This window comes from Crinia signifera, chromosome 5, assembly GCF_055691185.1.
Source record: "Crinia signifera chromosome 5, ASM5569118v1, whole genome shotgun sequence".
NCBI classification, from domain to species: domain Eukaryota; kingdom Metazoa; phylum Chordata; class Amphibia; order Anura; family Myobatrachidae; genus Crinia; species Crinia signifera.
In genome coordinates, this window is record NC_139221.1 from 86560312 (window position 1) to 86581736 (window position 21425).

Genomic DNA, 21425 nt, shown 5'->3' on the forward strand with positions numbered 1-21425 from the left:
CTGGCTGCTTAATCTGGGTATTCTTCCATAATAACATCACCTTTTGACATCAGCAAGAACATTCACTATAACCATTAATGCTTGTATTTTTACTGTCAGTCTTGAAAATGCACAGCTATACGTCTAATGACTCCACCTCTCCTGCACTTCCACTTTCAGTAGGTGTCTCCCAAGGTTCTGTTCTTGGTCTTCTTCTTCTCTCTCTCTCTATACCTCCTCTTTGGGTGAGTTAATTCACTCACTCAACTTCAAATATCACTTTTATGCTGATAATAATCAACTCTACCTCTCATTCCCTGATCTCTCTCCCTCTATCCTCACTCATATTTCCACCTGTCTCTCTGCTTTCTATTCTTGGATGATCCACCGCTTTAGACTTAAAATGTCTAAAGGTGGCCATACATCAGAAAGACCGGTTTTACAATCATGATTGTGTCCAATTTCCTTTCAACTCCCCGGCAGTCCTTGGTGGTTTTTGGACACACAATGTACTCACTATCCATCATACAATCAGTCATACAATCCAGCTGCTGCATGATTGTATGAGTGAAGCTTAATTTAAATAGGGGGCTGGCCTACTAGGATCAAAAGGATAGGAGTACCAAAAATCTAATTTTGTAATACATTTTTTACATTTTCAGGTGGCCAGCAACTACCAATCTGCTCTCATCTGCTGTGTTATGCCATTATTAAATAGCCCTAATGCAATGTTCCCTCTAATTTTACGAAGGCTGTGTGCGGCAAAAGATTTTGGCTGTGCAACTTTGGAAGGAAATTTAAATTTTTGTGCGTCACTTATATATAACTGGAAAATGACGTTCAGCATTTGTGTTAACTTTACTTCAAAATGATATTGAAGATTTAAACATTCAAAACACAGTACACAATGTAGTTAATGGGTGGAACACACATTAATTGAGTCCACAACTGCAAAAGGGACCACTGCTGCTTTGTGCGCTCTGTTGTAATGTCTGTGCGCACGCTCATCTAGTTGTGTGCGCGCGCACGTGCGCACAGCTTAGAGGGAACACTGCCCTAATGAAGCAATCCTCTGAAAACTGTTTTCAGAGTAGTGACAGAATTGTGCATAAGGACATCCACTGCTCTCTTCAGCTGCCTGCCCATCTGCCGCTTGGAAACTTCTGCCGCTCCCAACGTCTTTACTGCCGCTCGGAAGCTGCACCTCTCTTCTCTGCTAGTCAGGGAGGGAGTGTCACATGACACTGGTTGCATGAGCCATCTAAAGACAAATTGCATGTGCTTAAAAGCACGTGCAATCTACTACCAATCCCAACTGATCTGTCGTTCAGCATGTCAGATCAGAGGACCAATCCTCCAATCTCCCGGGGCCGGCATTGTATGATTGTGTGCACACCTTGTGCACACAATCTGCATAAATGCACTTTACAATCCATTGAGATTGTATGATTGGGTACAATGTCTTTCAGGTGTATGGGGTCTTAAGACTGAACTGATCATCTTTGCACCCTCCCACATAAAACCCAACCATCTCTCATCCTAACCTTCTGTTCACTGCTACTCTTCTGTGTCACTCCTGTCTGTCTAACCCTCCCCCTTAAAAAGTAAGCTCTCACGAGCAGGGCCTTCTCTTCTCATGTACTTTTCTTAGAATATATATCTCTGGCACCCTGATAATTTGCTTCAGTGTCCTGTTCCTTGATGCAGCAATCCTTATTTACCATGTACTTGTCCTGAATGGTCTTGTACTGTAAATCATTATTTGTTTTTTGCTCATTCATGTATTGTTAGACACTGCGGAACCCTTGTGGCACCATATAAATAAATGATAATAATAATAATACTATACAGTATTTAGCCTGTAGAGTTAATTTCTCACATGTTTCAAATTTGGGACCATCGGTCTGTGGAAATTATAATTAAAAGGGAATCCCTATGACCAATATCCATATTACATGTAGCTGAAGTATCGCTGTGCCTGCTCAAATTTTGACAACGCCAACATTTTCGGTTTTGTTCCCCTGAATGCTGACACAAGACTAATGGGAAGCAGATGTTTAAACAGCTCTACCTAGTATTTAAAAGCTCTGGAGGCTGCATTCCTGCTTGATTATGCAAGGAAATAAGAAAGTGGATAAGGAAATGAGAGGCAGAACTGTTCCTATATGCAGATCTGATTATCCAGGCTCGCTCTCTGGCTGATACAATGGTCTGGAGGGTTTTCTTACATGAATCCACATATGTTCATAATTATATCCATGACTTATTGACTAAAAAATGTTTTCCCCCTTGTAAAAAAAATGTAATGTATACCTCAGTGTAATTGTCCTTATCACAGTCTGTCACATAAAATGATCTTCAAGCTATAAAACAGCAAAGTCAGCAGCATACTTGCAGAAACACTGACACGTGCATGCATGCGTGTGTGTGTGTGTGTGTGTGTGTATGTTCCGATGTATCCCATAGACTCCCATGGTTCATTAAATTTGCTAACAAACACCTTATAGACTAAGCAGCTCCCTGAAATACCGTCACAGTACTACGGTATATTCACCAAACACTGCATACATTCTTATTTCTCCTGTAATTGCTTTGACATATAGAATATTTTCTATGAGCCAATATAACTGTTCAAAGGAAATATAATAATATTGTTGTTCCCATTGTGCTAAGTGTCACTTGTCATTTTGCCTTCTAGAAAAAGTCACTCTCGAAGAATTAACAGGATGCTTTCAAATGAATCTTTACACACCCCTGTGTTCAATCGTTCCATCTCAGAAACATCCAATTCATCAATGGAGGATTTCTGGTGTGAACTCAAAAACATCAAAGAGAACAGTGAGAATGGGTCAGAAGACAGACTGTTAGTGGATATGAAGCCGGTGGATGGTAAGTGCCAAAGGGTGTCAGTGTATTGTCAGCAGAATCATTATAGGATTATAAGAGTAGTCATGTGGATGTGTCATGAGATTATTTTTATAATAGAGAATAATGTGTGTGGCTTGAGAATTGCAAAAGCAATTTAAAAAATATTTGCAAACCTGGAAATTGCATTCTGCGCTGTGAATGTCTATAATGGGAATTACATATAAGCCCCTTAATACAATATTCTCACTTACAGCTGTACTTTTTCTGTTAAAAGTTGGGGTAAGTCAAACAAACCACCAGTAAATATTTTTTGGTCCAATCCTTATTAGTATTCTGTTAGGTGCATCGATCACAAAAAGTAAAATATACATACAGTAAGTCACAGGAGTCAGTGTGGAAGAATCATGGCATGCAATTAGTTGATATATAGATATGCAGACAGTATGTCTACATTGATATCAGTGTCATCTCTATGTGGATGATACTCAAATCTGCATATCCTCCCCAGGTTGGTCACCATCTGTATAAGTGCGTGTTACTGGCTGGCTTTCTGCCGTTTCATCTTGGATGTCATCTCTCCACCTTAACCCCTTCCTGACAGAGCTAGTTTTTGCGTTCCTGACAGAGCCATTTTTTTCAAATCTGACATGTCTCACTTAAGTGGGGATAACTTTTTTTTGCTTTTACTTATCCCAGTGATTTTGAGATTGTTTTCTCGTGACACATTGTACTTCAAGTTAGTGGTAAATTTTCGTCGATACAGTCTGTGTTTTTTTGTGAAAAATACCAAAATGTCGGAAAAAAATGGAAAATTTTGCGATTTGCAAAATGTTAAATTTTCTGCTTGTGAGACAAATAATCTTACCACTCAAAATAGTGAATAACTAACATAGACCATATGTCTACTTTATGTTGACATCATTATTTCAACTTCCTTTTAATTTTTTGGGACACTAGGAGGCTTACAATATGAATAGCAAATTCTCAAATTTTCAAGAAAATTTCAAACACTGATTTTTTTAGGGACCAGTTCAGTTCTGATGTGACTTTGAGGGACTTGTATGTGAGACACCCCCATAAATGATGCCATTTCAAAAACTGCACCCCTCACAGTATTCAAAACAGCATTTTGGAAGTTTGTTAACCCTTTAGGTGTTTCACAGGAATTAAAACAAAGTGTAGGTGAAATTTCAAAATTTCTTTTTTTTTGCAGAGTTTCAATTTTAATACATTTTTCTAACGAATACAGTAGATTTTACTAGAGAAAAATTGATTCCCCCAATTCTTTTGTTTTCATAAATATCCTATATGTGGCCCTAGTGTGCACGGTGACCAAACCACAGGCTTCATAATAGAAGGAGCACCTACTTGATTTTGGAGCCTCCTTTTTATGAGATTATTTTTTAGGCACCATGTAGGTTTCTAGGCACCATAAGATGCTAAAAGTTAGGAACCCCCCCACAAGTGACCCCATTTTGCAAACTACACCCCTCAGGGAATTCATCTAGGGGTATAGTGTACATTTCAAACCCCCAGGGGTTTCACCAATTTTGATACAACTGGGCTGTGAAAATGAAAAAAATTAATTTTTCATTTTCACAGCTCAGTTGTATCAAAATTGGTTAAACCCCTGGGGGTTTGAAATGTACACTATACCCCCTGATGAATTCCCTGAAGGGTGTAGTTTGCAAAATGGGGTCACTTGTGGGGGGGTTCCACTGTATAGGTGCTTCAGGGGTCATTCAACCAGAATCTGAGCTGCAAAATACAAAAATCACTCCTTCCCTTCTGAGTCCTGCCATGCACCCAAATGGTATTTTTTGGTCACATGTGAGGCATTGCCGTACTCGGGAGAAATTGGGGCACAGATTTTGGGGTGCTTTGTCTCCTTCATTCCTTGTGAAAATGAAAAATTTTGAGCCAGAACTGCATTTTTGTGTAAAAAAATTTAATTTTTTACACAAAAATGCAGTTCTGGCTCAAAATTTTTAATTTTCACAAGGAATGAAGGAGACAAAGCACCCCAAAATCTGTGCCCCAATTTCTCCCGGGTACGGCAATGCCTCACATGTGACCAAAAAATACCAGTTGGGTGCATGGCAGGACTCAGAAGGGAAGGAGTGATTTTTGGTGGTGGAATGAATGGCGGGTGCTATGTCGCATTAGCAAGACCCCCGAAGCACCAATACAGTGGAACCCCCCCACAAGTGACCCCATTTTGGTCACCAGCTTTGGGAGGGGGGCTGGCGCTGCGGCTGGCGGGGGGGTGGGAGGGGTGCTGGCGCTGCGGCAGCCGGGTGGGTGGGAGGGAGGGGGGCTGCCGGGTGGGAGGGGGGGGGGGGCTGGCGATCGGTGCGGTATACGCACACAAACACACACACACACACACACACACACACACACACACATATATATATATATGTGTGTATATATATATATATATATATATACATATATATACATATATATACACACACACATATATATATATATATATATATATATATGTGTGTGTATATATATATATATATATACACATTTGCCCATTATTTTTTATTTTATTTTATTTTTCACTTTTCCAGCAGCAGCATGATGCTGCTGCTGCTGCTGCTGCTGCGGGGGGGAGGGGGGAGGAGGGGAGCGCAGCGTGCGCTCCGGACGCATCGGTGGAGCCGCTGGAGCTGCTGCTGCTGCCGGGTGAGTGCCCGGCGGGTGGGAGGGGGGTGCTGCCGCTCGGTGGTGATCGGTGCTGCACCGATCACCACCGTTTTCTGTGTTACCGAGCGGCTTAGCCGCCGGTAACACAGGAAACGCTGTGAATGGCTGTTCAGATTTGAACAGCCAATCACAGCGATCGCCGACCGGGGGGGGCACCCCTGCCCCCCCTGGGCGGCGAGGGGGGATGTCTGCTGTCAGGGACAGCAGACATCACCTAACTGTCACTGCGTCTCTAGACGCAGTGACAGTTAGAAGTCATGACGTACATTTATGCCATGTGTCGGGAAGTACCTCCCGGCCATGACGTAAATGTACGTCAAATGTCGGGAAGGGGTTAATATTTCTAAAACAGAATTAAATATATTTGCACCAGCAACAGTAGTTACACACCTGATATCTCTATCACTGTTGTTAAAGCACTGACTAGGTGTCATCTATAACTCTGAACTCATATTTTTACCAACATTCAGTCTCTCAAAATCATGTTACTGTACATACATCTAAAAAACTTATCCAAAATATGACCATATTTTACACAAGACATCCATGCACTTATTTTTCCCCACATTGAATATTGCAATAAATAGTCTCTTTACTGGTCTACCTAAAAACTTATACCAAAGAGAGATTGGATTTAACTCTAGAACATGCTTTATATACACACAAATTAAAAGTACACTTTTTAGATATTCAAGTTCAGAGGTCAAATCATGTAACCTTGAAATGTAGAAGTCAATATTTAAATCTAAAACTAATCTTTTTTTAATGAAAACTATGGTCCCTTAGCTTCAAAACAAACCTGACATAAAAGTTCTTCCACAATTAGAAACTATGGGGGTTATTCTAGTCCATTCTTTCTGACAAAATCCTTCTTAGATGGACAAAACCATGTGCACTGCGGGTGGGGCAGATGTAACTTGTGCAGAGAGAATTAGATTTGGGTGGGGTTTTTCTTCAAAGTGAGATCTATATTGAAGTGTAAAATCATGCAGTCAGTATTTTTCCTGCACAGAAACAAAATAACTCACCCAAATCTAATTCTCTCTGCACATGTTACATCTGCCCCCCTGCAGTGCACATGGTTTTGTCCATCTAAGAAGGATTTTGTCAGAAAGAATGAACTAGAATAAACCCCTAAGTTATGGTTTTTGTTTTAGTTAACCTTGCAAGCATACATTTGAGGGCTAAAATGTTACATTTGAAAGTAACTTTACAGTATGTCATCTACAGTATCATCCTACCAAGTTTCATGAAAATCTGAGATGGTCAGGTTGGAAGCTGAGATGATTTGGCATGGAATGACCCTAAATAAAATAACAATATATTGTATAGAAATAATAATGAAACAATGTGATGAGATTTGTTAGAGGTGTTGGTATTGCTGTATATTTACGAAAGTGTAGGTCTTCAACAATCATATTATGGCTATTATCCTCTAGAACAGGGCTGGGCAACACCGGCCCGCCAGATGTCGATGAACTACACAGGATGCTTTGCATTAGTTTTGTTATGTGGCCATGCTGAAACTGATGCAAGGCATGCTGGGATGTGTAGTTCATCATCATCTGGAGGGCCGGTGTTGCCCAGCCCTGCTCTAAAAGGTGATAGATGAATGATACATTGAATTTGATCTAAATCATAGGCGTACACACATAGAGTGTTAGGGGTGCACATGCACCCCCTAATGCTGTGCCCACCCTTATATACTTTTGCTTTTTAGAACTGGTATTCCATTAAAACAAGCGCCCATCAATCAAGTATGTGTGTCTTGCATTGTTAATTGTAATAGACCATTGTCATATCACTACATGCGTCATCTATATATGTTTATGACTTTATTTGCATGTACTGTTACACAGAGTAATTAGTAGATTGAAACTGAACTAGGCAGAAGGTTATGATGTGGCTGAGAGATGTTTTATATTGTAGCAAGTGCGAATAGCTGATGGTAGACACGTCTGATTGGTGGTGTTAGACACACCCAATGGGCGTGTAAGACACCCCCTAATGAAATGTGCTGCGCATGCCTATGATCTCCATATTTGTAAACTTGCACTTAAATGCACATAAATAAATCCCTTAGTGCTTTATTCTCTTTATTCATATTTGTGATTATGTATCATAACATTTTTACCTGATAACAATGTAGCAGTGTTGCATTCAAGTCAGGACACAGCAGGCAGCTTTTGGCATCAGTCCCCTGACTAACAGACTGAACAGGGTTCAAATCCCTGCTATTGCAATCAGACCACTTGCCAGCTGTTGCTGTGCAGGTCTGAAAACACAGACCGGAGCCGTGTGCTTGATAGCCCACCCGTCTTTACCTCAGGCACACCTCAGAGACCCATTCCTGGCTTTGTAGTGAACCTGGGTCTGCTACCTGGCTGCAAAGTACTCTCTCTGAGGCTGATCAGCTTCTTCTTAAGGTGCGTACACATGTACAGATTTTCTGTCCGATCTATCTGGTGGGAACAAAATCCTGGAAATGTATGGGAGCATATGACAATCAAAAATTTCTACCCAAATGCAGGAAAAAAAAAATGCTTTGATAAATTTGTTATATCAGAATGATTTAAACAATTTGTCTGACTGATCACTGTCTGTTTTCAAGTGTTTGGGACCAATTTTTTGATTGTCAGTTGCTCCCATACATTTCCAGATTTTTGTTCCCACCAGATAAATCAGACAGAAAATCTATACGTGTGTACGCACCTTTAACCTTTTACAGGGCAGTTGCGACCAGAGAAATACAGCACTCTGGTGTAACTAACCCTGTTTCACCACAACAGTTATTGATTTTTTTTGGTACTACTAAGATATAATTCCTGCCAAAAGTATTTCTGTAGTTATCATCAACATTGCTATTTATAAAGTGTCACTAATTTTACACCATTATACAGTCAGAGAGCACAGATCACATCACTTCTAGTTAAAAATTAAATTAAGTACAAATACAATGACACAATATATAAAAGTACAAATAAAAATAATACATAATGAAATACAGATTCCATGTGTATGGCTAAAAAAATGCATATATTTACCTGTACAAGTAATTTAATTGGCTGCATATTTGTGTCTGGACCATCAGTTGCAACTTTGAACATCTAAACAACCCAATGGCTGATCAGAATGCCCATATGAATTAATGGGGTAATTCAAACCTGATCGCATGGCTGCAAATTTGCACGGCCAGCGTTCAGTTAAGATGCCCCCACGCTATAGTATAGGAAGGACAGAATGGGAAAAATTGGAGGAGGGGTTGCAATATATGTGAAAAAATATATAAAGACTACCTTAATACAAAGTATTGAAGAAAAAACGGAGGCCCTTTGGGTGACCATAGAAACAGGGGAGAAGGCGATTCTTCGTATAGGGGTGATCTACAGACCACCAGGTCAGGAAGAGGAACTAGACAAGAGCCTATTGCAGGACATCAATAAAATGGCATTAAAAGGAGAGGTGATAATCATGGGAGACTTTAATCTACCTGATGTAAACTGGGAGCTGCCTGTTGCAAGTTCCACCAGAAGTAGGGACATGCTGAATTCCTTGCAAGGAGCATCCCTCCAGCAATTGGTGAGGGAGCCCACTCGTAAGGACGCAATATTAGACTTAATACTTACAAATGGTGACAGAATATCTGACATAAATGTGGGTGAAAATCTGGGATCCAGTGACCATCAAGCAGTATGGTTCAAAATAAAGACAGAGACTGACTCATCGCACACAAAAACAAAGGTGTTAGATTTTAGGAAGGCTGATTTTGTAGAGATGGGAAACTCTGTAAGGGATACTTTGGCAGAGTGGAAGAACTTGGAAGGAGTGCAGGATCAGTGGGAAAAATTAAAAAGTGCAATTCTAAAAGCAACAGAACTTTGTGTCAAAAGAGTTAGGAAAAACACAAGAAAAAGAAAGCCATTGTGGTTTGCAAAAGAAGTAGCAAGTATTGTGAAAGCAAAAAAGTTGGCCTTTAAGAAATTTAAGCAGACGCAGAAGAATGAGGACAAAGAGGTGTATCTTGTTAGACAGAAGGAGGCTAAGAAGGTAATCAGATGTGCAAAAGCACAGGCTGAAGAGAAAATGGCCCAGTCAGTGGGTAAAGGGGGAAAAACTTTTTTTAGGTATATAAGTGAAAGGAGAAAAACAAAAAGTGGAATAATTAGACTGAAGACAGAGAGTGGAAGTTTTCTTGAGGGGGACAATGTAATAGCAGATAATATTAATAATTATTTCTGCTCAGTATTCACTGCTGAAAGAGAGGGGAAGGGGCCACAGTTAAGTTGCAAGTATAGTCAGAAAACTGAGGGAGAGACAAGTACATTTACAGAGGAGAAAGTCCTCACAGAACTCTCAAAACTGAAAGTGGATAAATCAATGGGGCCAGATGGGATACATCCAAGGATACTAAAAGAGCTTAAAGGGGAGCTGGTAAAACCAATAACAGAATTATTCAACCAGTCACTAGCTACTGGAGTAATCCCAGAGGACTGGAAAACAGCGAATGTAGTCCCACTGCACAAAAGTGGAAGCCAGGAAGAGGTAAGCAACTATCGACCAGTGAGCCTTACATCAGTAGTAGGGAAATTGATGGAAACACTCTTAAAACAAAGAGTTGTAGAATATCTCAAAACCAGCAATTTACAGGATCCAAAACAGCATGGGTTTACTGGGGGAAGATCATGTCAAACAAATCTTATTGACTTTTTTGACTGGGTGACTAAAGTAATAGATCAAGGTGGGGCTGTAGATGTAGCTTATCTAGACTTTAGTAAAGCTTTTGACACCGTCCCACATCGCAGACTGTTAAATAAACTTGAAAGCTTGGGATTGGATTCTAAGATAGTTGAATGGATAAGAGCGTGGTTGCAGGACAGAAAACAGAGAGTTGTAGTAAACAGAGTACAGTCAAAGGAGGGAAAGGTTACAAGTGGAGTACCCCAGGGATCTGTACTTGGACCGGTGCTTTTTAATATCTTTATTGGTGATATTGCAAATGAAATTGAGGGTAAAATGTGCCTTTTTGCAGATGACACAAAGGTATGCAACAGGGTAGACACACCAGGAGGGGTAAAACAAATGATTGAGGATCTAGGCAGATTAGAGAAATGGTCAAGAGAATGGCAACTACAGTTCAATGCCAAAAAATGCAAAATCATGCACTTGGGTCTCAGAAATCCAAAGACTCAATATAGTATAAATGGCACTATAATGGAAACTACTGAGGAAGAGAGGGATCTAGGTGTCACTATTTCAGGGGACTTAAAAGCAGGTAGGCAATGTAACAAAGCAATGAAGAAGGCAAGTCAGATGCTTGGTTGCATAGGGAGAGGTATCAGCAGTAGAAAGAAAGAAGTAATAATGCCACTGTATAGGTCATTGGTACGACCTCACCTAGAGTATTGTGTTCAGTTCTGGAGGCCATATCTCCAGAAGGATATAAATACATTAGAGACTGTACAAAGAAGAGCAACTAAAATGGTGCATGGCCTACATCACAAAACGTACCAGGAAAGACTAAAAGATCTTAATATGTATACTTTAGAGCAGAGAAGGGAAAGGGGGGACATGATAGAAACTTTCAAATATATCAAGGGCTTTAACAAGGTACAGGTGGGAGACATTCTTCACAGGAAGAGGAGCAACAGAACACGAGGACATGCACTGAAACTAGAGGGAGGAAGATTCAGGGGAAATGCGAGGAAGAATTTTTTCACAGAAAGAGTAGTAGATAAGTGGAATAGCCTACTATCAGAGGTGGTAGACGCAAATGCAGTAGTACAATTTAAACATGCTTGGGATAAGCATATTGATATCCTTACAAAAAAATAAGGATCAAATATGGTTTGAGGTAACATATTTAAAAAAAGGGGCAGACTAGATGGGCCAAGTGGTTCTTATCTGCCGTCAAATTCTATGTTTCTATGTTTCTATAGTGAAATTCCGCTTGCGAATTAATGTACACTGAAAAGGACAGTTTTGGGCAAAATCTAGAGGAAATTTTGATGGATGATAGAGGGGTGTTAAGAAAACTGAATTAGGAGAGAAACTCTCTCAGTGAGTCACCTGGTATCTATTGGGTACAATAGTATCCTTCTAGTTAGGCTTGTGACATTCAACGGTGCACCCCGGAGTTATGTATTATACATAAGGTTAAACACAGGGAGAGGGAAAGAAATGTGATCTCTGTGCAAATTTATGTATTATTTCATTCATTTACAGTTTCTTATGTAGCGCAGCATATTCGGTTGCGCTTTACAATTGGAAACAACAGTGATGAAACAAACTGGGTAGTAACAATCAGCATAGCGTCTAGGTCTGACTCAGAACCACAGATACATCAGTTTATACTTCATGCAAAAGATCCTCTCAGCATAGGCCACGATGCATTGTCTCTCACTACGTTACCCAAGTGCACACCTGTGGTAGAAAACTAAATAATAGAATAGACAGAGGGAGTAAGTGAGCGAGCGAGTAAGAGAGTGGTCATTGCTTTTTACCAATATTCAATAAGATTTAGGTATAGTATAAGCGGTATAACAGTTTTTAGTGTCGGAGGCAGAGTATACATTATTAATAATAACAATAACGGAACACCTAATTAAACATTTCCCAAGGCTTCTAGTCTAATTACGAGTTTGTTTTACAGAGGGAGAAATGGAGGCAGAATGGTTACAAGAAGTGGGCTTGTCCACACTCATATCTGGCACTCAGGAACACGATGGCCAGGCCTTGTTGTCTACTCTGACACGAACTCAAGCAGCTGCTGTACAAAAGAGATACAACACTTACACTCAGACCATGAGGAAAAAAAACAAACATTCAGTAAGAGATGTACGAGACATCTTTGGAATAAATGAGTCTACAGTAAGTATGAGATGAGGAGATGATTAAAAGCAAGTAAGATGCATAAAAATAGATTGCTAATAGAAATTAACAACAAAAATCAATGCAGATGTAAATTCACACTGTATGAGTCACATCTTCCTGTAAAGTATAAATGTGTATTATCAGAGTAATGTAGGGTACACACCACGACGACCCGCTCACGATGCACATTGTGAGTGGGTCATCAGTGTTTCTTCAGACCCGCTCACGATGATGCGGGGGGGCACGACCAATCCAATGGCGACCCGCACCCGGCAGTATGGTCGTTATTCAGATCCTACCTGCAGCAGGTAGGATCTGAATAACGACCGACCCGCGGGACCGCGCATCGGATCGGTATCGGTCCACACCAGGACAGAAAAGGGCCCAATCACCACAAAATCTACATCCAATTGGTCGGAATTGGATCTAGATTGAGGGGATCGGGCCCTAGTCGTCCTGGTGTGTACCAGGCATAAGATGTGTGGGCCCGTTATAGCGGGGCAGGTCTCCTAATCATTGGGAGAGTGCTGGATCTTTTTATGTATACAAGGTGTGTTGTTAATCTCCTTAATTTAATACTTGCAGGTTATACATAAAATGGTTCCAAGAATATATTCATATATTGTTAAGTATCTAGTGGTATATTAACGCCATATATATATATATATACATATATATATATATATATATATATATATATATATATATATATGAGAGAGAGGTTGTATGTATTCTTTGGGTGCTAATGTTTTTACTTTAAAGTGTATTTATATGATTTTTGTCTGCATATAACATATTTCATGGAGGGTTTCAATTGTTATTTATATATAACTCTAGTTTTCCGTTGTTTAGTATTATCTAATGAAACTGAGCCAACTATGAACATCAACAGTTATAAAATATACATATTCAATACTTGAATATTAGAATCTAGAATTCACTACAAAATGTCTGCATACTGCATAGTACAAAATTTCGAAGCTATCCTACACCTAGGAAATTATTTTTCTTAGCAGTCCTTTAACCTAGCTGATGAATCACTAGGTAATTTTCTCTGGAAGGCTCTGTACAGGGGCGGATCCAGGAGAAAATGACAGGGGGGGGGGGCACCATAGGAGGGAGGGGATGGGGGGGGGGGGGGTGCCAGCAGAGAGAGAGAGTGGAGGAGAGCAGAGGGAGGGGGGGGGGGATGGTATTATACATAGACCCTGGCCTTTAAAGTACACAGGCCCACCTTGGTGTCAAATGTGAAGGATGTAGTAGTATGCGCGCCAAAGGCACACGCGCTTCGGAAATGGGGGTGTGGTCATGCAAAAGGGGGCGTATCCTTGAGTGTAGTGTACCACACCATATTCCACTTCTACACATTATGCAACAAAATAGTATACCCCATTATACTTACCCCTTACACATGATCCCAAATGGCATGAGCCAAAATTTACATAATGCCACACGGATTGAGCCAAAATTCACATAATGCCACACGGATTGAGCCAAAATTCACATAATGCCACATGGATTGAGACAAAAGTCACATAATGCCACACGGACTGAGACAAAAGTCACATAATGCCACACGGATTGAGACAAAATGCACAATAAATTCCACAAACAGGGACATTGCGCTCCGAAGGCACGCCTCAAAAATTTACAACGTAATGCCCATTACACGTTAAGCCACACACATAATGTCCATTACTTATTATGCCAAACACCGTAATGCCTATTACAAATTATGGGCAACATAAATGCTGCTTACCTACATGTTCGTTGCCAGGGGTTCCATGTTCGTTGCCATGTGAGATTACATGTCTGTTGCCATCTGGGATTACATGCTCATTGCCAGGGGTTCCATGTTCGTTGCCAGGTGGGATTACATGTACGTTGCCATGTGGGATTACATGATCATTTCCAGGATTTCTATACTTGTTGCCATGTGGGATTACATGCTTGTTGCCAAGGGCGAATACATGCTCGTTGCCATGTGGGATTGCATAACCGCAAATTATATGAATAGTGACTGCGCCCTGGATACTGCAGCCCTTGGTCAACCACAAGACTCCTCAATCTTAAACCAATAGCATTTACAAAAAAGGATGACCATAGGCGCTGTATCCCCACTTTAAATCTCTTGGAGTATAATCTTTCTCCAATATTATGAATCTTCCGTCTAGACGTCCCCTCTAGGACACTGCTAACTGACCTTTGGCAAGTGCCCTATGTGCACGTGGCGGTTTCTTTAAATCTTCAACATACACTTCAAAATAGATAGCTTCCAAGGTCCCACACTGGGTAACTTTTGGGTTTACACTCACCAGAAATCTGGGCCCTATGTACCTTGAAAGGTATCTTTCTCCTGGTTACACCGCAGCCTCTGATTCAGGAAGCAGTTGACTCCAAGGTTCCAAAAAGATTTTTAATTTCCAACGGAACACAGTCCAAGTACATACAAAGCAAGATAAAACTTTAAACCATGCAGACACCAAGGTTCTTGCGGATACCCCTTTCTGAGGATACCTTCCTATCCGGATAGGGAAGAGTACCCCGATCGTTGCAGATGTTTAAGCAGCAAGAAATGGATTCCACAAGTCCAAGGTGTAGCCTGCTTTCCAACGCGTTTCGGGCTATACCAAGGTGAACCTTGAAAAAGGGCTTGGTATAGCCCGAAACGCGTTTGTGAAAGGAGGCTACACCTTGGACTTGTGGAATCCATTTCTTGCTGCTTAAACATCTGCAACGATCGGGGTACTCTTCCCTATCCGGATAGGAAGGTATCCCCAGAAAGAGGTATCCGCAAGAACCTTGGTGTCTGTATGTTTTAAAGTTTTATCTTGCTTTGTATGTACTTGGACTGTGTTCCGTTGGAAAGTAAAAATCTTTTTGGAACCTTGGAGTTAACTGCTTCCTGAATCAGAGGCTGCGGTGTAACCAGGAGAAAGATACCTTTCAAGGCACATAGGGCCCAGATTTCTGGTGAGTGTAAACCCAAAAGTTACCTAGTGTGGGACCTTGGAAGCTATCTATTTTGAAGATTTAAAGAAATCGCTACGTGCACATAGGGCACTTGCCAAAGGTCAGTTAGCAGTGTCCTAGAGGGGACGTCTAGACAGAAGATTCATAATATTGGAGAAAGATTATACTCCAAGAGATTTAAAGTGGGGATACAGTGCCTATGGTCATCCTTTTTTGTAAATGTGGGATTGCATACCCGTTGACATGGGGGTTACATGGTCATTGCCATGTGGGAATATATGCTCCCAGTAATGGGGGACAGCCGGGCAGAGAGCCAGCTCTGTTTACAGGGCTGCAGTCCCCTAATCCTGCCTAATTCAAATCCCGCCTGTCATTTCTAACATTCTCCCCCATGTCATTTCTGTCATTCCCTAAAATCTTCAACTCACATTGGTTTTATTTACATAGGGCCGGAGTCAGTGTTGATCGCAAAAGTAAACCCAGGTGCACTGCAGGTGGGGCTAATATAATATGTGCAGGGAGAGTTAGATTTAGGTGAGTAATTTTATTTCTGTGCAGGGTAAATACTGGCTGCTTTATTTTTAGACTGGAATTTACACTAGATTTTAGTTTGAACACTCCCCACCCAAATCTAAGTCTCTCTCTCTCTGCACATGTTAGATTTGCCCCACCTGCTGTGCACATGGTTTTGCCTATTTGAGAAAGATTTGCTTTTGTGATCATTTTTTTTTGTGCGTGTGTGTGTGTGTGTGTGTGTGTTGGACAATTTGCATTTAAAATCATGACATTTTCCAAAATAATGGATATTATGGTCAAATGTTTCTTTTTTTCCTTTATTACAGACAACATTTGATTCCTTACCAGTGTCCCCTCTTCCACCAAATGGGGTTCAAATTCCCATGAAAAAGCCAATTTGGAAACCTATTACTTGTAAGTTGGATTTGAAAAACTTTCTAGCAAATCTCCAAATTGTAAAATTAAATTGATTAGGGAAGCTAGGCAAGTCATAGGGATCTGTACAAGGCTGTCTGTTTGATATTTCATTAAAGCAGGATGGGTGGATGTATCAAACCTTGGAAAGAGATAAAATGTAGAGACATAAAGTACCAACCAATCAGTTCATACCTGTAATTTATCAAACACAGGCTATAATATGACAGGTAGGAGCTGAATGGCTGGTGCAGTATCTCTTTACAGGGTTTGATACATCTCCACCGATGTGAGATATGTGGTTAATGTGTAAACTGACCTAATCAAATAGTATCATTAGTTCTAGAGGATACAGAGGTATTATTTTCAGTGTTTTCCTATTGTCCGCTTGAAATAGACAAAATATATGTTTATTTTATATAAAGATCAAATTCTTTCTGATAATAAAAGTTTCTTAATCCGTAGTAATGTGACAGAAAGCCATATGCTACAAAGCATAGTATATTATAATTAGTGCTATTTCTGTATTAGAAACTAATTTTTTTCATTTTAAAAATAACAAGTAGGATGTATTATTTCTTATGTTTTAGCGAACAGCTGTGCATTAGAAAAAATCAGTCACTCGGTTGCTGAAGAGCTGTCTTTTGAAGTATCTTTCTCAGAGACTATTGTTATTGATGATAAAGAAAAGGAGAGGCAGAAGAACCAAAGAATTAAAAGGGATGATTGTATTTTGCCTGTAAGTGCAAATGGAAAATAATGATAAAATGTTGCCTATTCTCATATACACTATATACACTATTGCTTGTCTTATGAAAATGTAAAAAACAGAAATCAGCTGCTGCATAAATTGCTTCTAACAGGGAAGTGCTAGCATAGATATTTTATGTTGGCCCTAAACCCTATCAAGAGCTATGGGTAATATGAGCATTGTTAACTGATCATCCTTATCCCTTTGAGTCAGTGGTGTAAGTTTGCCCCAGTTTCCCGGAGGCAAGATGTATATTAATGCCCCCACACACATAGATGTGTAAAATATCGGTACTTGTTTCCTAGCACGGCCACAATCGCGGGCATCGGGTGTCATTTTTAGTGGTATACGACGCGACCGACGCGATGCCCCCGATTTTCCCATTGAAGTGCATTGAAAAAAGTCAAAATCGCGTCGGTCGCGTCGTATGCGGCTAAAAAAGGCTTAAATGGTCCAGACGCGATGCCCACGATTTCCCCATAAGAAACAATGTTAAATGGCTCAATGTACCCGCGATGCCCCCGATTTCTCATAGGGAACAATGTTAAATACCTCAATTTCACCAAATCATTATAGGGAACAATGGTAAATGGCCAGAAAGCCCCAAAAGCACCCCAGAACAGTGAAATGTCCCCCCAAAAGTAGTTTACGCCACCCCACGATCAACGCGAACCCGAAGCATGGCGAGCGCAGCGAGCCTGCGAGGGCCGGCGGTACGCGTCCTCCGACCTTATCATACCCCCACTATCCACGTCGGCGTGGAGTTGAGAATAGAATAGTGTGGCGAGCGCAGCGAGCCACCGAGTCCGAAGCGTGGCGAGCGCAGCACGCCCCGCGAGGGGACGCGGATACCTTCACAGGTAAACGCGTCCCTTCGCGGGCTTCACAGGTATCCGCTGCGCTCGCCACGCTTCGGGCTCGGTGGCGCGCTGCGCTCGCCACACTATTCTATTCTCAACTCCACGCCGACGTGGATAGTGGGGGTATGAAAAGGTCGGAGGCTCGCTCGCCACGCTTCGGGTTCGCGTTGATCGTGGGGTGGCGTACAATACTATTGGGGGGACATTTCACTGTTCAGGGGTGTTTTGGGGGGTTTATGGCCCATTTAACATTGTTCCCTATGATGATTTGGGTAAATTGACCCATTTAACATTGTTTCCTATGGGAAATCGGGGGCATCGTGGCTAAATTGAGGCATTTAACATTGTTCCCTATGGGGAAATCGCGGGCATCGCGTCGCGACCATCGCACCCGATTTTTTAGTGCTTGCGATGGCCGCGATGCCCCCGATTTTTCCTCACGATGCCCACGATCATGATCGTTGTGGCCGTGCTAGGAAACAAGTACCAAAATATCCACTAAAAATGCCAGCGTCTCACATTTGTTAAATTCAAATAGAAAATGTTGTATTGAAAAAGATTATCTTTCCTATAAAAGGTAAACATTACAGGTCATTATGAAAAAAAAAATGTTTTCTTGGCAATTTTCACACCAATTTTGACAAATTCACTTGGCATTTAAAGGGATAAATGATTGGGTGTGGGGGACCTGGTGAAACAATCACCGGGGGATGATCTTTCTGGTTTTGTTTCAGTTACTATTATTCTTATCTAGGATATAGTCACTTTTACTTTCCTAAACCATTAGTAACTGATTCCTAAATGATACTATTCCTCCTTGTCCAGCTGTTACTTCTTTTTTCTGCCAATACTTGAAAAGTACTGAAAATATTTACAATATCTTGTACCACAGCAATTAGTGCATATGAATTCAAAATCAGATGTATCTGTGCAGGTGATGGTGCAACAGTGTTTATGTTGTTAGAATTAACCTTAAGGGGAAGTATTAATTGATAGAGAACTTTAGTTTGTCATTTACATGTTAACTGTGGTTTGACAAAAGCAAGTCAAAACATTTCTGACTGCTGTAAGCATCATATAGTGTCGGTAAACAGGCTCCTCCACTTGTTTCCGAGGCATCCTATGAAAGCAATCCATTAGTACTGAAGATATTATGTTTAGAGCAGTCAATAGCCTCTCTAACACCGGAAAAAGGGATGTGGTCTCATTGGCAGGGGTGTGGCCTTGTTGGGAGGGGGCATGGTCTCGCAGTCAGATCTTTGTTCTTTGTCACTCATGGGGTCTGGGAGGTGTGGGCTGCCAATGTGGGTGTTGTGGATGTAAGTGCTGGCTCCTTACAGGAGCCAGGTGCTGCATGTAATATTACAGTGCAGAACCAGCATTTTAGTGTCATCCCTTGGTGGGCCTTACCAGGTTTAAGCCTGCACCCTGTTGTGACACCACTGATTATGCTATACAATTCCTAAGAAGCAAGTGTAAATATTTAGTGTTTGCGCTTGGTGGAAATAGTAATTACTAAGATTATAGTATAGCATTAATACATATATAGTATTAATTTTAGTACAATATAGTCATATAACTGGAAAATTAAAATAACAATGAAGTTGCATTTACCATGTAAATTGGAATTAAAAAAATATGGTTTGTCACGAGGGTGACATAGGCAGAACAAAAAGGGTTTTTGGGGCACACTTTTTAAAATGATAATGAATGGAAAGTATTTAAAATTTAACTTTTAATGAAAAACTACTACTAAAATATCAGTACGTATGAAATAACAGTTCAAATATGAACTCTAAACATGATGCATAACAAGAATAAAGATCACAATTTGAACATTTGGTGGCGAATAATGTTTAAGTACACTGGCGTGAGAAAATACTGGGGAATCCTGTAATGGATTCAATGTACCAGGCAAAATGGCCGCTCACAAACAATATGTTGCATTGGGGTGTACTTGACGCATAACACTATCCCCCTTCGGAAGAATCAATGTGGATAGATAAGGCGGTCTGACTTGACTGGGTTCTTAATAGAAGGAGAGAGAACAGAGTGTTAAAGGGTAGATAGCTCCCTTGGCCAAGTGTTTTTCTGCAATCCGGTGTATTACAGTTCCGGGTATTCCCCGTCGATCACCCTTACGGGTACTGGCCCGGCCAAACACTGCTTAGCTTCTGAGTTCGGTATGAGAATCAGGCGTGCCAGTGAAGTATGACCGTAACCACACCATAGGATGAGAGTATAACCTGGTTGTCAGGAGGCTTATATGTGCTTCTGCTTTTTGCTGAAAAGTAACACCATGTCCTTTGTTGCCGATGGCCTTGCAAAGAGACTAGGTGTACCCCAGCAAATCAGAGGGCAGCGTAGAAGGTATAGGGTAAAGTGTGGGTACCGTGAAACCCCTCTTCTGCTACTCACCATCTATCATTTAGACATTGAATGGTGATTGAGAGTGATAGTGGTGTCACGGGAAACCCAGCGGAGTGAAAAGAGGATGGTGAAGGAATGTACCCAACTCTCCAAGTAGGAGTAGTGAAATTGGTCTTAGTATTGTAGTCACTAAAGACCAAATTACACCCCAGGGAAGATATTCAATGGGTGACAATGCATGAATCTTTGAATACACATGCAGATGGATATACTGTCACCAATATGAAAAAAGAATATTAATTGGTATATAAATGGTCACAAGATTAATCCGAAGACAATATATGTGCGGTATAATACCATCTGCGTTAATACTGACACTGTGTCAGTGTTGACACGATTGTTGACACTCAGCTCAGACTTCTCAACTTCAACACTCAAAATATGAGTGGGTGTAGTTACCTATACAAATGATGAAATTACAGTGTCTAAATGTTCACAAGGTTATTGAAGCAAAATACATGCGGGACATAGCAACCCTGGATACTGTAATAGTACCGGATCAGTGTTGACACGGTTGTCGACACACAAGAAACATTGATTGTACAGGTATATTAGCTGACTTCAGTTGATATAACAAGACCTGATGTTTTGAGCTGCCAATGTATTAGTGTTGACACGGTTGTCGACACTCAGGGAACATGCACGTTATCAAATGAAACAACCAGGATGTAAATGAGTGCTGTCACCTGTCCGATGGATTGGATTACAGTGTCTGTATGATCACACGGTTAATAAGACAAAAACATGTGGGGTATGGCAGACCCTAGGTGTTTTACTGGTACTGGATCAATGTTGACACGGTTTGTCTACACACAAAAAACCTTGGTTATGCAGGTGTGTTTAGCTGGCCTCTGCTAATCCTCAGATACTGGGGGTATTATAATGTTTGCAGAGTCAGTCAGGTGGTTCCAATAACGGTCAAGCTGTTTGACAGTGGTAATTAGCAGAGTATGAACAGACTGTTTCCCTTTAAGTCAAATCTGCTGGGTAGGTCTGGTCTTAAAGCAAAATAGGGGCAGAGTAACTCTGTCTCAGAAAAAATCATA

At 40.8% G+C, this 21425-nt stretch overlaps 1 protein-coding gene across 6 annotated transcripts in view; it reads left to right on the forward strand.

The window, feature by feature from the left end:
- The window catches only part of ARHGAP28 (Rho GTPase activating protein 28), a 184819-nt gene that overhangs the window by 109340 nt on the left and 54054 nt on the right, over positions 1-21425 (forward strand). For all 6 annotated transcript variants that reach the window (XM_083187607.1, XM_083187605.1, XM_083187609.1 and 3 more), the window contains exons 2-5: positions 2678-2868; positions 12215-12432; positions 16251-16338; positions 16929-17077. In XM_083187607.1, coding sequence (XP_083043733.1) covers positions 2706-2868; positions 12215-12432; positions 16251-16338; positions 16929-17077 — 618 coding nt within the window. In that variant the 5' untranslated portion in view covers positions 2678-2705. The remainder of the gene's footprint in view (positions 1-2677; positions 2869-12214; positions 12433-16250; positions 16339-16928; positions 17078-21425) is intronic.